The sequence below is a fragment of the Camelus bactrianus genome, chromosome 10 (genome assembly GCF_048773025.1).
Source record: "Camelus bactrianus isolate YW-2024 breed Bactrian camel chromosome 10, ASM4877302v1, whole genome shotgun sequence".
Lineage (NCBI taxonomy): Eukaryota > Metazoa > Chordata > Mammalia > Artiodactyla > Camelidae > Camelus > Camelus bactrianus.
In genome coordinates, this window is record NC_133548.1 from 68,092,402 (window position 1) to 68,104,435 (window position 12,034).

Sequence of the window (12,034 nt, forward strand, 5' to 3'; positions counted from 1 at the left end):
AGACCCTCAGATTAAATGAAAAACTAAGAATGAGTACTTGGTGCTGGAGAAACTTTAGAAACGTCAGGGTGCAGCTAAATGAGCTCAGATTTCTTGTTTCCTAACCTAGTTCTCCATCTTCCATTGGACATTTTCCTTTCTTTCTGCTGAAATACCAGCCATGTTGAATGTTATTGGGAAACAATTGCATATTCAATGATAGTTTCAAGTTAGATAGATTTTATTGCAGAGTAAGACTATGACTACAGAATATACCCACTTTGACTTAAGTTGGAAGTTTTGGCCATGATAATTATTTAACATCAGTCTTCATGGCAGTAAGGAGGAGAAGTCCCGGAAAATAAGCAGATTGATTCAGAAGAACTTAAGTGGTTAAGTCCAGTAGGAGCCAGTAGCTGGCCTTCTCTGGACATCACTTAGCATTCTCCTTCGCTTGTATGTCTGCCTGCACTCTGCAGCGGGCTGGGGGTCAGCGCTGTGCTGCAAACATAGCCCTTTGCTCCAGATTCTGGTATTTGCTTGCGGGGAGCTTCACCCACATCCCTGCCCCCCTCCCCTTCTTGCCTTTTTCCCCTGTGTGTGTGTGTGTGTGTGTGTGTGTGTGTCCGTCCGTGTGCAAGCACACGCGTGCGTGTGTGGGCAGGCTCAGAATAACAGATGGTAAAAACTGGCAGCAAAGGGACGCTCTTGGCCATAGCAGCTCTGCCTGCCTTTCACGTATTGCACATCCTGAATCTGTTATTTCACGAAGGAGGAAAATGAAGCCATCTCTTGGATTCAGAGAGACGGGAGCTTGGAAGAAGAAACAGAAGCGGAGAAAGCCCATCAGCAGTGATTTACTGCTGCTGCATCCCGGGCCCTGTTCCAGGCCGGCGTCTCACCCCCAGCCTCGCCTCCTGCGACCAGTTTGTTCGGTGCAGTTCCTGCTGTTGGATGAGTCGTCGTGCTCCAGCTGGCCTGGTGCTGCAGCCAACGTTGATAGGCTTGCAGCGTTGCTGATTCGGAGCAAGATCCCTGTCCTTCATCTCTCTGGGGGGACGTGGTCTCCGTGCTCCGGTTGTGATGGGCTCTGTGGTGTGGTTCTTCCTGAGCTGGAGTCTGCTGGTGGGGAACCTACCGCAGGAGTCACTCCGTGGTTGCTGTCCATGCGGTAAGATGACTTGGTGTATGTGAGACTGGGAAATCCAGACAAGTCACCCCTTAATTCGGTTCTCCAGCCTGTTACTGAGTGCTCAGAAACTAGATGATCTGCCAAATTAAATGGATTATTTTGCTTAAGTGCTAAAGTGAGTGGGAAGTTTAGGTTGGCCTTAAGGGATTCCATGTTTAGATTGTTAATGTGTAACAATCGTTAATAATGGTGGGAAAAAAATGGAAGATAATTCACAGGCTGTTCTGATGATGCGAATATGGGAATATAGTTTTTTTTTTCCATTTTTCTTTAATGATTCATTATTGCTTATGTAATAATAGTGATAGTTTTTAATAGTAGTAGAACTAGTTTTATTCTCATGGGGGAAAATAGTCCAAGTTGAGAATTGCACATTTATAAAAGTAGAAACACACCTAGATTCTTGATCTTGAAGAATCTTTCTAAAAGCAAACAAAAACGCAAAAAATGTAACAGTGTGAACTTTTTATGTTAATTTTATCTGACCATTGAGGTAACATTGTTTATTTTTTGAAAAGCCGAATATATCTATTATTCATTGAGCACATGTTGCTTTTAACAATTTAAAACATAAATATGAATGGTCTTCTAACTAGGATTTTGTTTTATTAAAAATTTTTAGTAATTTTACCATAAACATTTTAAATGTACTCAAAATTAGAGAGACTATTATAATCAACTACTGTATACTTATCATTCAGGTTCTAGTCACATTTGAAAAAAAAGCTATTTAAAAAAAGTTGAGCACATAATACAGAGTCCCCATGTTACTCCCCCTTTCCCAACATACGCACACACGTCATAGCCCCTGTTATTAACATCACGCATTAGCGTGGTACTTTCACTAGAATGAACGAACAGTGTTGATATTATTACCTTACAGGCCGTAGTTTACATTACTGTGCGCTCTGTGTTGTATGGTTCTAAGGGTTTTGACAAATGCATAAGGTCATTTACTCACTACTGTTGTGTCAGGCAGAGTCTCTTCCCAGCTCTCAACTATACCCTGTGAATAACCGCCTCTCCTTTTCTCCCAGACCCCTGGCAACCACTGATCTTTTTATTGTCTCCGTAGTTTTGCCTTTTCTAGAATGTGATATCTAGCCTTTTCCGATTGGCTTCTTTCACTTGCCAATATGCCTTAAGATCCTTTCATGTTTTTTCCGTGGCTTGATAGCTCATTTTATTGTTGAATAATAGACCATTGTATAAATGTACTACAGTTTGTTTATCCATTCACTTACCTAAAGATATCTTGGTTGTTTCTAAGTTTTGGCAATTGTAAGCAAAACTGCTATAAATGTGTGTGCAGGTTTTTGGGTGGATGTAAGTTTTCATCTCCTTTGGGTGAATGTCAGGGTGCGTAATTGCTGGATTGTATGGTACGTGTATGTTTAGCTCTGTAAGAAAGCTAAACTTTCTGGAACTGTCTTCCAAAGCGGCTGAACCACTTTGCATTCCCACCAGTAATGAATGAGTGAGTGTTCCTGTTGCTTCACATCTTCTCCAGCACCTGGTGATGTCAGTGTTTTGGATTATGGCCATTCTAATTGGTAGGTAGTGGTATCTTACTGTGGTAACTTACAGTTTCCTATGATATAATGTGGAGCTCTTTTTCATGTACGTGTTTGCTGCCTGTGTGTCATCTTTGGTGAGATGTCAAGGTCTTTGGCCCATTGTTGAACTGGCTTGTTTGTTTTCTTATTGTTGAGATTCAGGAGCTCTGTGTGTATTTTAGATACACATTGCCCTTTATCACATATATATTTTGCAAATATTTTCTCCCAGTCTGTGGCTTACCTTTTTATTCTCCTAGCAGTGTCTTTCACAGAGCAAAGTTTTTAATTTTAATGAAGTTCAACTTATCCAATATTTTTTTTCATGGATTGTACTTTTGGTGTTGGATCTAAAACATCATTGCCGAAGCCAAAGTCATCCACATTTTCTTCTGTGTTCTCTTCTAGAAGTTTTATAGTTTTACATTTAGATCTAGGATGCATTTTGAGTTAATTTTTTCAAAGAGTAAGATCTATGTCTAGATTTCTTTCTTTCTTTGGGGGGTGGCGTATGGATGTTTGGGTATCATTTGTTGACTGATTCTTTTCTCATGTCATACAATACAATCCAGCAGTTATACTCCTTGACTGTTCTTTTTCCAATTGAATTGCCTTTGCTACTTTGTCAAATTCCACTTGAGTTTACTTTTGTGGGTCTATTCTGGGCTCTTTGTTCTGTTCCATTGATCTGTTTGTCTTTTGCCAGAACCACCCTGTCTCAGTTGCTGTAGCTGTGCGCTAAGTCTTGAGGTTGGGTAGTTTCAGTCCTCTGGCTTTGTTCTTCTCTTTCAGTATTTTGTTGGTTATTCTGGGTCTGTTGCCTTTCCGTATAAGCTTTAGAATCAGTTAAACAAAATTACTTGCTGAGGGTTTTGATGAGGGTTTTATTGAATCTGTGGATCAAGAACTAACATCTTGACAATATGGAGTCTTCCTATCAGTGAACATGGAAGAGCTCTCCATTTAATAAGATCTTCTTTGATGTCCTTCACCAGAGTTTTGTGGTTTTCTTCATTTAGATCTTGTACAAATTTTGTCAGATTTAAAGCTCCATATTTCGTTTTTTTGTTGCTAATATAAATACTATGTTTTTTAATTTCAAATTCCGATTATCCATTGCTGGTATATGGGAAAACAATTGATTTTTATGTGTTAATCTTGTATCCTGTAATATTGCAAAATTTCTTCTTAGAAAGAGTCTTTTTGTTGATTCTTTGGGACAGTCTACATCAACAGTCATATAATCTGTGAACAAAAGCAGTTTTATTTCTTCTCTGTGTGTGCCTTTTATTTCCTTTTTTTTGGTCTTATTGCATTAGCTAGGGTTTCTAGCGTGGTATTGAAAAATAGTGTGAGGGAGCGTCCTTGTCTTGATCCGGGAAAGCCTTTAAGATTCTCACCATTAAGTATGATTTTAACAGTAGGTTTCTTTTAGATCTTTTTAAAATCAAGTTGAGGGAGTTCCTCTCTATTCCTAGTTTACTGAGAGTTTCAATTATATATGTGTATTGGACTTTGTCACATGCTTTTTCCACATCTGTTGATTTGATTATATGAAATTTTTTTTCTTCAGAGTGTTGATGTGATGGGTTACATTAATTGCTTTTCAAATATTGAACCAGCCTTGCATATCTAGGTTATGTCTCCAGTGGTTGTTTTATGATTGTTGGATTCAATTTTCTAATATTTTGTTGAGAATTTTTGCATCTATATTTACGAGAGAAGCAGTTTTCCTTTCTTGTTATGTCTTTGTTTGGTTTTGGTTTTTGTGTAGTGCTGGCCCCATGGAATGACTTGGAAAGTATTCTTTCAGCTTCTATTTTCTGGAAGAACTTGTAGAGAATTGTTATAATATCTTAAATATTTGGTAGAATACGCCAGTAAAACCACCTAGACATGATAGTTTTTCTTTTCCTTTTTTTGGTAGATTTTAAATTATTGATTCACTTTCTTTAGTAATATTGGTCTATTCAGATAATCTGTTTCTCCTTATGTGAGTTTTGGTAGTTTGTATCTTTCAAGGAATTAGTGAACCTTACCTAAACTATCAGACTTGTAGGTGTAGAGTTCATATTATTCCTTCATTGTCCTTTTAATGTCCATGTTACTAGTAGTCATGGCCCCAATTTTATTTTTGATACGGCAATTTGTGTCTTTGCTCTCTTTCTCTCTCTGCCCAGCTAGAAGTTTAGTAGTTTTATTGATCCTTTAAAAAGAAAAAAAGCTTTTTGCCTTATTGATTTTCTTCCCTATTGATTTTTCTGTTTCTAATTTTATTGGTTTCTGTTATAATATTTATTATTTCATATCTCCTGCTTGCTTTCAGCTTTTATTGCTCTTCTTTCTCTAATTTCCTAAGGTGGAAACTTAGATGGTTGATTTTCAGATCTTTTTTAATATTTGTATTCAGTGCTATAAATTGCCCTCAAAGCATTGCTTTCCATTTTTAATAAGTTTTTTTTTTCATTTTCATTTAGTTGAAAATATCTTAAAATTCCTCTTGTGACTTCTGTGACTTGTGTTACTTAGAAATGTGTTGTTTAATCTCCAAATATTTGGGGATTTTATATGATTCCATTTTTTTTCCTCTCTCACATACCATTGTATTTTCTTTCTACTATTTTTAAAGTGGTTGTTCTGGAATTTGCAGTAGACGTTTATAACTAATCCAGGGCCACTTTCAAATAACACTAGACCGTATCGCTAGCAGTGCCGTTACCTTATGTCTGGGTAGTTTCAGTTCCTCCTTCCTGTCCTTTGTAACATTGCTGTCATTCACTTATCTACATGCTGTAATTAACCAGTACATTGCTACCTAGTAGATAACAATTTGTATCTACTAGGTGAATTAAGAAGCAAAAGAAAAATTTTATTTTATGTTTATTTCTCTGTTTCTCTTAGGACTGAAGAAATAACATTTCTTGCAAGGCAGGCCAACTGATGACATAATTCCTCAGGTTTTGTTTGAGAAAGTCTTTACTTCTCTTTTCACTTTTGAAGAATAATTTTACTGGATACAGAATTTTTGGTTAGTGGTCTTTGTCTATTAATACCTGTTTATATTAAAGGTAAAATTGGTTGTTAATATTAAGTAGTAAAGGTAACATAAATTACTTTTTTCATTTGGTTTTTTTTGCAGATAACAAATAACATAAGTATGCAGATAATAGGATAATTAACTGGGTTTTAAATAAGTCATAGTTAACTGGGTAGAGAGTGCTGTATTTTTATCAGCATGACATACATGAATGCTTGTCTATTTTCTTTTATTTTCATTTGTAGATGAAATCTTGTCTGTGTATTGTTTATACTGACATTCTTCTACATAACAATATAGTATCCAAAAACAGAAATTGTGGCAATATGGTAAAGGGTGGGACCTCTTCTTGTCCATTAGTTCGGTTACCCTGAGTGTTTTTGAAAAGGATCACATGATGAAATTGGAGCCTTCCAGTATGCCCCAGTGTTTGCTACTTGAACAATTTTCTGCCAGTGTTTCATGTCTGAATGTGTTCTATAGATGTAACTGTGTATCTACTGCTTACTTAGTGTATATCCCCGTGGATACTATGGGTTAAATAATTCTCTTTAAACTCTTACATGCATGTTTCATTTTCAGAACAATGTGGAAGTGTACCATTGTCTTCCATTATAAAATGTAAGCAGAATCATGGAAAGGAGTAGGAGACATCAGATATTTGAGTGCCAACTGCTTGTTATGGTGTGAGATCAACTGAAGCAAAAATGGAAAGTGGAGGCGTAACAGACAAGTTGAGTGAGCACAGATGGAAAATCAAGGGGTTTCGTTGTCCCGGGTTAATTGCTGGGCTGTAGAAGTAGTGGACGCTGTGAACTGAGGACGTGGCTAGATCACTTTGGCAGCAGAGCTGGTCCCTACAGACAAACCCGAGAGGCCCTAAGTCAGGAGAACTCACCACAGTATCGAAGTGCTGAAATTGGAATCCAGAGTGCTAACAACTGACCAGCTTCCCATTCCCAAGTTGCTGTCTCCAGGCTTTCTAAACAGTTTGTCCAAGTTGTTGCCCAAAAGATTGATTAATTAATTATAATTTAATAGAACAGAGAATTAAGTGCAGGCTGAGTTAAGGGGGTAGAAATAAAAGGATCTTACCTTACAGGTTAAAGTGATATACTCTGGAGGAGGTCACAGAGCAATGAGCACACTCTCTGGTTCTGCCCTCTTGAGAAAGTATCTCCCAAGCCTGACGCTTAAGGCAAGGGAATTGCAACACAACGCCTGTAAGTTTCTGGTTCTGCTCTCTGTTAAATGTGGAGATAATTGATGATGCGGAGAGGCTAGGCTGATGGAGTGAGATGGGGGAAGTAAAGTAATTAAGTCAGTGCTACATAGCAAGTCCTCATTAAGTGGTCATAGTAGTAATAGAACTCAAACTCAGGTGTGTGCCACATCAGTTCTGGATACAAGATACCATTTTGTGCATTTTTACTGAGTATAAGCTAGTAAGCTGCTGTCTTCTTTAGAACTACTATGGCATGCAAATGAAAACACGACCAAAACTTTTTTTTTTTTTAAACTCTTAAGGAAAATGGAGTTTATTTGCAAAAGAAAGCATTATTGCTTGGGGAGTTGTATTTCTGTATCTGTAATGTACATGGAGCGCTACCAGAAAGTCATTATAGAGCCTCACTAGGGAAGCCCTGCATGTTTCAGCTCCTTCAGGGGATGATGGAGTTGCTGCCATCTGCGTTGTTGTGGAGATGATTGGAACTACTTCCTCTTAAGTGGCTGAGCTCAGCTGGGTGAACGTCTCTGTGGTGCTTTTGTTGAGGACTATATCTGTGCCAGCCGGGCTTCATCTGGCATTCATCTGACCTTGCTCAATTTGAAATCATTATTCCACTTGGGAGGCGAGGTGATCCTAGGGGGGCTGAAAGTTGAGGAATGCTGCAAAATTGTTTTGTCAATTTAGGGGAATGATTTACGCGCATGTGGGTTATAATCCCTCGGCTCCTCCCAGCGATCAGGAGAATGAGTTCCTGCCCACTGTCATGTGTTTGAAGAGTCATAGATGAAAGAAAGGAAGACTGAGAGGAAATTATTACTGTTTTATTCTGAAAAGTGTTTCTTTCTGTTTTTCTCATAAATAGTTTGATTGGAAACAGTTTTGTGCAGTAAACCTGGAAAATCACTAATGTTTATTGAGCTGGTTGATACATGCTAATAATTGCTAAACTGCAGGAGCTTAGTTGATACATTTTGTTCCCTTCTAAGAAGACAGCGTGTCAACAAGCCTGCTAAGATTGAAGCTCCTTAATCGATTGAAGCTCCTTAATCTTACAGTCATGCAATTGGCAGCTGGACTATATATAAAAATAGATTAAAAAACCAATTTTTTTCTGTAGAGCACAGGGGACTATATTCAATATTTTGTAATAACCTTTAATGAAAAAGAATATGAAAATGAGTATATGTACATATATGCATGACTGGAACATTGTGCTGTACACCAGAAATTGACACGTTGTAACTGACAATACTTAAATTGAAGGAAAAAGAAAAAAAAAAGGCTGCACCTGGGCTTACCTGTAGCAGGGGCAGAAGTGGAGCAACCCATGCTGGGTGGTGATCTGGCAGAGACATGGAGGCCCGTGGAGAGGAGTGCCAAAGTTTTCAGATGTAGTCACGGATTCAGTGATTAGAAGCACTTTTGTTGGGAGGGAGAAGGATGACTTAGGAACACTGGGGGGAACACTGACATTGAGGAATGTGGAGTTGCCCTTTTCTCCCTTCCCCCTCTAGGGGAGCAGTTGTCTGTTGTAGCCCTTCTCTGTGCATTGCAATTGTTTACTCATCTGTTTTCCTCACTGTAAGTGCCATGGAAGTAGAAAACTATCTCAGCATGAAGCCGCGTGTTTGGCACATAGTAGGTCCACATAAATTTTGAATAAGTGAAATTATACGAGCAACTTTATTTTTTTTCTACCTCCCATAATGGAATCAGAGAATAAATAATTGAGAGTTTCTCTTAGTTAGCCAGCCTTTTAATTGTATGCTAATCATAAGAAAAAATAGACTCATTTGTTTCATTCGTATTGTGGCCAAAGGATGTTTGGTAACGTTTAGATGACATGTCAAACTTACTGAGTAGGTGTAAACCTTGAATCTTGGCATTCAACAAATGTTAATAAATACATGTCTACACATTTTAAGAGGCAAAAGGAAATGTGTGTATCATAAAGTTGAGAATTACAACATACCGAAATCATGGCTCCTCCTGCCAGGTGGGGAGACTGTTCCTGTCGTGGATTTGGCCTGGATTTAGAGAACGCGCCACGTGCTCATGTGGTAAGGGGGAGGGTTAGACTGAAGCCACATTTCCAGTCCGTGAAGATCGTCTGCCATGCTTTGTTGTCATGCAGACGTGCTTCACATCAGCTTACTCGTCACTGATGGGAAACAAAGTGTTATGCACCTCAATGTTGTAGATAAATGAAACTCGCTTTCAAAAAGTAGTCATTTAAAAAATATTTCTGAAGCGGCTTGCTTGCATTCAGGTTATCTAAAGCGGAGTCTACTGAGTAGGAGGAAACTTTTGGCGACGGTGTCAGTGCACGAACAGCACGCGACGCCGTTCTGTGCTGATGTCCAGCAGAAGTCTCGGGAAGTTACTGGGGGCTCCTGGCCCCCAGCGCTGAGCCCACCGTGCTTCCTCCGTGCTGTGGTTCACTCTTCCCTTTTTTTCTTGTCCGGCATCACCTCTCTTGCCAGCTGTGCCTTGGGCTGGATCCTCACACTGCAGCAAAAACGGTGCAATTTTCACTTTGTATTGATTGATGCTCTGCAGATAGAGAGGTATTTTACAGAGTAGACGCCTGGAATTTTTTCAGGTGGCATGTTATTGAGGTTTACTCTCATTGTACAATGAGTGGAGGTAGCTTTTACCTTTATGAAAAACTGTCTTTATTAATTATTAGTAACATCTGTTAAATATCAAGACCCGGGGGTTTTAAGGACTATAAAGGCCCTGATTGGTCAGTTTGTCATCTACATCTCAAATCAGATTAATTTGACCGAGTACACAAGGGGGTCGTTTTCTACTTAGGGAAGCTTTCATGGACTGTGGTTGTGCAGCTCTGTTTCCCACCTGGGTGCCGTGATTTCTTTCCTCCAGTACACAGCAGGGAGAGATGCGTGAAAACTGTGTCCTGGGTTTGCTCTCTGCGGCATGTCTCTCTGCTCGCCGCTGAGCACCTGCAGCTGAATGCTCTTCAGGAGAAAATCAGCCGTCTTGCATTTGACCTCAGAGGTACGCAGGGCCCGTAAACCTTTTGTGTTAACGCAGCGGAGTGTGTGGGTGAGTGCAGAGATGTCCTCTGACCAGGGATGGCCTCTTCAGCCTGGGGTTTCATTACAGCTGCAAAGCCAGAGCTGCTTTCTCACAGTGAGATGGTAAGAAACGATGAATCTGCACATCAGAGCTTGAATTCCTTTCTTCCCAAGGACTATCAGGATGGCGTATGTCTTTGATTAACTCTTCATGCAAATGCTGACATAGACCATGTCAAATACATTGGAAAGTTTGAATTGCATTTTTTCCCTTGAAGTGGATTGCTTAAATAATAGCTTTTACTCTTTTTTTCTGTGTCATTTTGTGCTGTCTTTCAGTATTTTTTCACCTTTCAATAAAATGACTTCTTTAATACTCTTTAAAGTAAGGAATGATGCTTTGCCTTACAATAAATATAGCCTAGATTTGCATCTTTGTGTGCTTTCAAAGGTCTGAGGTCAAGACGGTCAGGAGGGTTTTATTCTAGTGATTCTAAATAACTGGGCTCGTCTCTTCATTTTGCTGGCTGTCCAGCTCTGGTCTATGGGAGGTACTGTTTCTGAGAAGTGCGTTCTGGAACTTGGTGAGACTGGCTTTTGTGGGCCACTCTGAGGGCCCTGGGAGCAGGCATGGGTGGGAGTTGTCTGTTTGGGAAGCGGATTGCGTTGGGGTGACTTTTGCTGAGTCTCTAAATAAAACTGCTGGGAAGAAGAGAATCTTCATGTAGCCAGCCACCCAGTTTAGTTAGCTGTTAGTGAATGCCTGGTTCTGTTCGGTGAATATTGTATTGTTCAAAAGTCACTTTCTCAGAGAGACCAGCCCTAGGCTTCTTAAAGTTGAATAACTATCCACTCCCCACTCTCACCCCTCTGTAGAGTACTTATCACTGTCTGATCCACTATGCATCTTACTTTATGCTCTCTTTCCATTAGAAGGTAAGTTCATGAGCACAGGGGGCTTTATCGCTTGGTACGCTGAATCCCAGTAGCTAGGACAGTGCTCAGTAAATGTTCGATGAGTGATGTTTGAATAGCTTCCTCTGGTTAGAAGCCGGTGATGTCCGTAGTCTCCATCTGTGCAAACTCATACCAGAAGGTTTATCTCTTCAGACCAAACGTAGCCAAAATTGTGGGCCTTTAGTCCCAAGGAAGTGCAAACAGCCACGTTTGGCTGGGAGGATTCCTCATCTGGGTCCCTCGATACAATGAGCCAATTCCTGGGTGAGAGTTTTTCTCTAAAGCGGATGCTGGGACATTCCTGGGACCAGATCGTTAGGTTCTGTGATCAGCTTAAGTGGCCAGAACCTCTGACATGGAGACAGGCCAAGAGACTCTAGATGTGGAGAGCTGGGCCCATGACAGTGTTTCATTCCTTATTCGTTTAAAGATAAGGAGCTGTTATTCCTCTGCACATCAGATACTTAACCTTAAGCAGAAATGTTACCAATGGAGAAGTGATCCCATCCTTTCTATTCCAGCCTGAAAATCGAGATACTATATATATATATATATATATATATGAATCATCTAACATCAAGATGTTGATTTATTTAGGACACTTCTGTTAATTAGCCAACTCCCAAATATTGTTGGGTTAATTAATTCATGCACTTCATACTACTCAAAATGAAGTATTTAATATCACCACAAATCCGGTGTGAAGCCTGGGACTTGGCATGCATGCAGCTTATGTGAACCAGGTGTAACAAATAGTGGCTGAGAGCTCAGATTCTGTAGTTTGACTGCTGGCTTCCGATTTAGGTGCAGACACTCACTAGCTGGGCGGGTGATCGATAGCAAGTTACTTAATATATCCGAGCCTCAGTTTCCTCATCTGTGAAATGGAGGGAAAGCACTTAACTCATGGGCTTGTCACAAGGATTATGTCAGATTTCTTATAAAGCCCTTGGCAAAGTGCTTAGCACATAGTAAGCACTCAGTAAATGTTAGCGTGAATTTCTTCACCTGTCACAGATCTTTTGTGTCTATAGCACTGTA

The 12,034-nt window shown here is 39.7% G+C and overlaps 1 protein-coding gene across 4 annotated transcripts in view; it reads left to right on the forward strand.

Moving 5' to 3' along the window:
- ARHGAP42 (Rho GTPase activating protein 42) overlaps positions 1-12,034 on the forward strand; it is a 251,314-nt gene that overhangs the window by 22,587 nt on the left and 216,693 nt on the right. Inside the window, exon 1 of one of the 4 annotated variants that reach the window (XM_045509043.2) lies at positions 1,005-1,150. The exons of the other annotated variants lie outside the window; for them this stretch is intronic. Coding sequence (XP_045364999.2) covers positions 1,063-1,150 — 88 coding nt within the window. The 5' untranslated portion in view covers positions 1,005-1,062. Of the gene's footprint in view, positions 1-1,004; positions 1,151-12,034 lie in introns of those variants that run through there. 4 annotated transcript variants of the gene reach the window in all.